At 53.5% G+C, this 2,200-nt stretch overlaps 1 protein-coding gene across 1 annotated transcript; it reads left to right on the top strand.

Annotated features, from left to right (window-relative positions):
• Positions 1-936: 936 nt before the first annotated feature.
• Positions 937-1,650, top strand: fsd2 (superoxide dismutase [Fe]; the record flags this gene model as incomplete). The annotated part of the gene is made up of 1 exon (XM_002945985.1): positions 937-1,650. One exon carries the CDS (start codon positions 937-939, stop codon positions 1,648-1,650), a length of 714 nt encoding a protein of 237 aa, XP_002946031.1.
• Positions 1,651-2,200: the final 550 nt, after the last annotated feature.

Genomic DNA, 2,200 nt, shown 5'->3' with positions numbered 1-2,200 from the left:
CAGCGAGTGAAGTTGGTAATGCAAAGCTATTATTTGTATTCACCTAACCAACAGAGCCAATTTCGCTTACTAATTGTCTACCTCGTGCAATGGGAATTTTCGTTTGAAGCATTGGTTTGCTGTAGGGCTGGGTAGTATGTGCCGTACAAACTGGTATGGTGCTGGGCCATCGGGAAGGTCGCCGGGATTTCGGGAAATCGATGGCACTAGGCGGCGCGAGTCACTCCTGGACCTTCCCTAACTGGTCGGGCGCGTCCGGTGAGGGCGCGTCAGCCACGGCGAAATGCTCCCCAGGGAAAATCGTTTGGGGAGATTCTCAGGCTCCCCAAGGGGAGAGAGCCCCGGTACAAAGGGCCCTCCCCAACGGCAGAGGTCCCCACGGCTTGGGGACGCTGCCATAGCTGCATTTACATGGCCGCAGATTAGCTGATCCCGGAGCCCAGGCAATTGTATCAATCAAGGATGGAAGGCAATAAAAGGCGAAACATTTTTCTGCAGATTAACACGGGATCGACCAGCGCGATGCCTATGTCGGGTACCGTCCCCACCCATCCTTTCCGGGGAGTCCTGCTGTGTGGTAATGGTCGTACGGGAACGCGATCGAGACAGATGTACCGAACCCTCGTGGCATTCTTCTCATTGCCGGTGTAGTAAAGGCGATCCTCCGAGACATAGAACTGCGATGTTAGGGAAAGAATTGAAGGTTGCGGAGCATCATCCCAGGAGATCCACTCAACGAAGGTGTAAACTCAACAGTTTTAAATCCAAACCGAAATTCCTGATGCTCAGCTCAGCGAAGCTACCTTGCCCCAGCTTTTCGATGGTTGGATTCGCCGTACTGGGCGGTTCTCGGAATTCCTCCGCACACAGAATTATTTCCCAAACCTCGTCTGAAGTATACAACATCAACTTGCTTCACAATTTAAATACTTCAAAATGGCTCTTTTTATGAAGGTCCAGGCCTCAAGCCTTATTGCGGGCCTTCGTCGCGGGCGCCCTGTCTCGGGTCGCCGCGCCTTGGTCACCATGGGCAAGGTGGAGCTCAAGGCCCCTCCTTACCCACTGGATGCCCTGGAGCCTCACATGAGCAAGCGGACTTTAGAGTTGCACTGGGGCAAGCACCATCGCGCTCATGTGGATAACTTGAACAAGCAGATCGAAGGCACCCCGCTTGCCGGCAAGAGTCTGGAGGAGATCTTCCTGAATATCTATAGGGGCGGTGCGTATCGGAACAATATACCGGTCTTTCACAACGCTGCCCAAGCCTGGAACCACACATTTTTCTGGGAGAGCATGAAGCCAAATGGTGGTGGTGCACCTACTGGCATGCTGGCTGAGGCAATTGCGCGCGATTTCCGTGGCTTTGACAATTTCAAGGCGTATTTTAGGCATGCAGGCATGAATCAATTCGGCTCAGGCTGGGCCTGGCTCAATACCAACGAGTCGGGCAAGCTCATGATATTCAATACGCCGGACGCCATGAACCCTCTCGTTGAGACCAAGTTAAGGCCTATCCTTACTGTGGACGTGTGGGAGCACGCCTACTACATCGACTTCCAGAACCGTCGGGAAGACTACCTAAACACCTTTATTGAGAAGTTGATCGACTGGGACGTCGTGGCCAAGCGTTACGCAGCTGCTCAGCAGTGAATGGCTTACAATCTTTCATTGCAACGAAAGATATTACTGATGAATGAGAAAAGGAATGAATCGCCTAGTTGGTTAGCTCGCAGCGCGGCGTATGGCACGATTAAATAGCCAGATGCGGCTCCGTGGCACCGAACCATCTGACAGATTTCAACGTTGAATGCAACGCTGCAAGACGACTGACTCACTTGATATCGGATGTGTGGACCTGAACCAGGTACTCCACTCGGCCGACCCGTGGGTCTCTCAAGCCGGCAGGGATGCGGATCTCCTGACCGGTTTCGGGGCCCAGCCACATGCCTAGGAAGAGGGGGGCAGCGGAAGGGAAGAGAAGAAGGTAAGCGGCCAACGGCACGCAACCATGAAACCAATCGCAATGGATTTGGCTTCAGTTCGTTCAGTCGGTTGATCGAAAATGGTGCAGGGAGGCGCTCTCTCAAGAGCTACAACCACATATTGGCGTTTGACAGACGACACACCTCCCTGCCACAGGCCTGGCCTGGCCTGACCTCCAAAAAACATCTTGCTTGGCCATATCAGGAGCACGCTCCCC

The sequence above is a fragment of the Volvox carteri genome, assembly GCF_000143455.1.
Source record: "Volvox carteri f. nagariensis unplaced genomic scaffold VOLCAscaffold_1, whole genome shotgun sequence".
NCBI lineage: Eukaryota > Viridiplantae > Chlorophyta > Chlorophyceae > Chlamydomonadales > Volvocaceae > Volvox > Volvox carteri.
The sequence above is the reverse complement of the archived record's forward strand: the minus strand, read 5'-3'. Positions and strand labels throughout refer to the sequence as shown.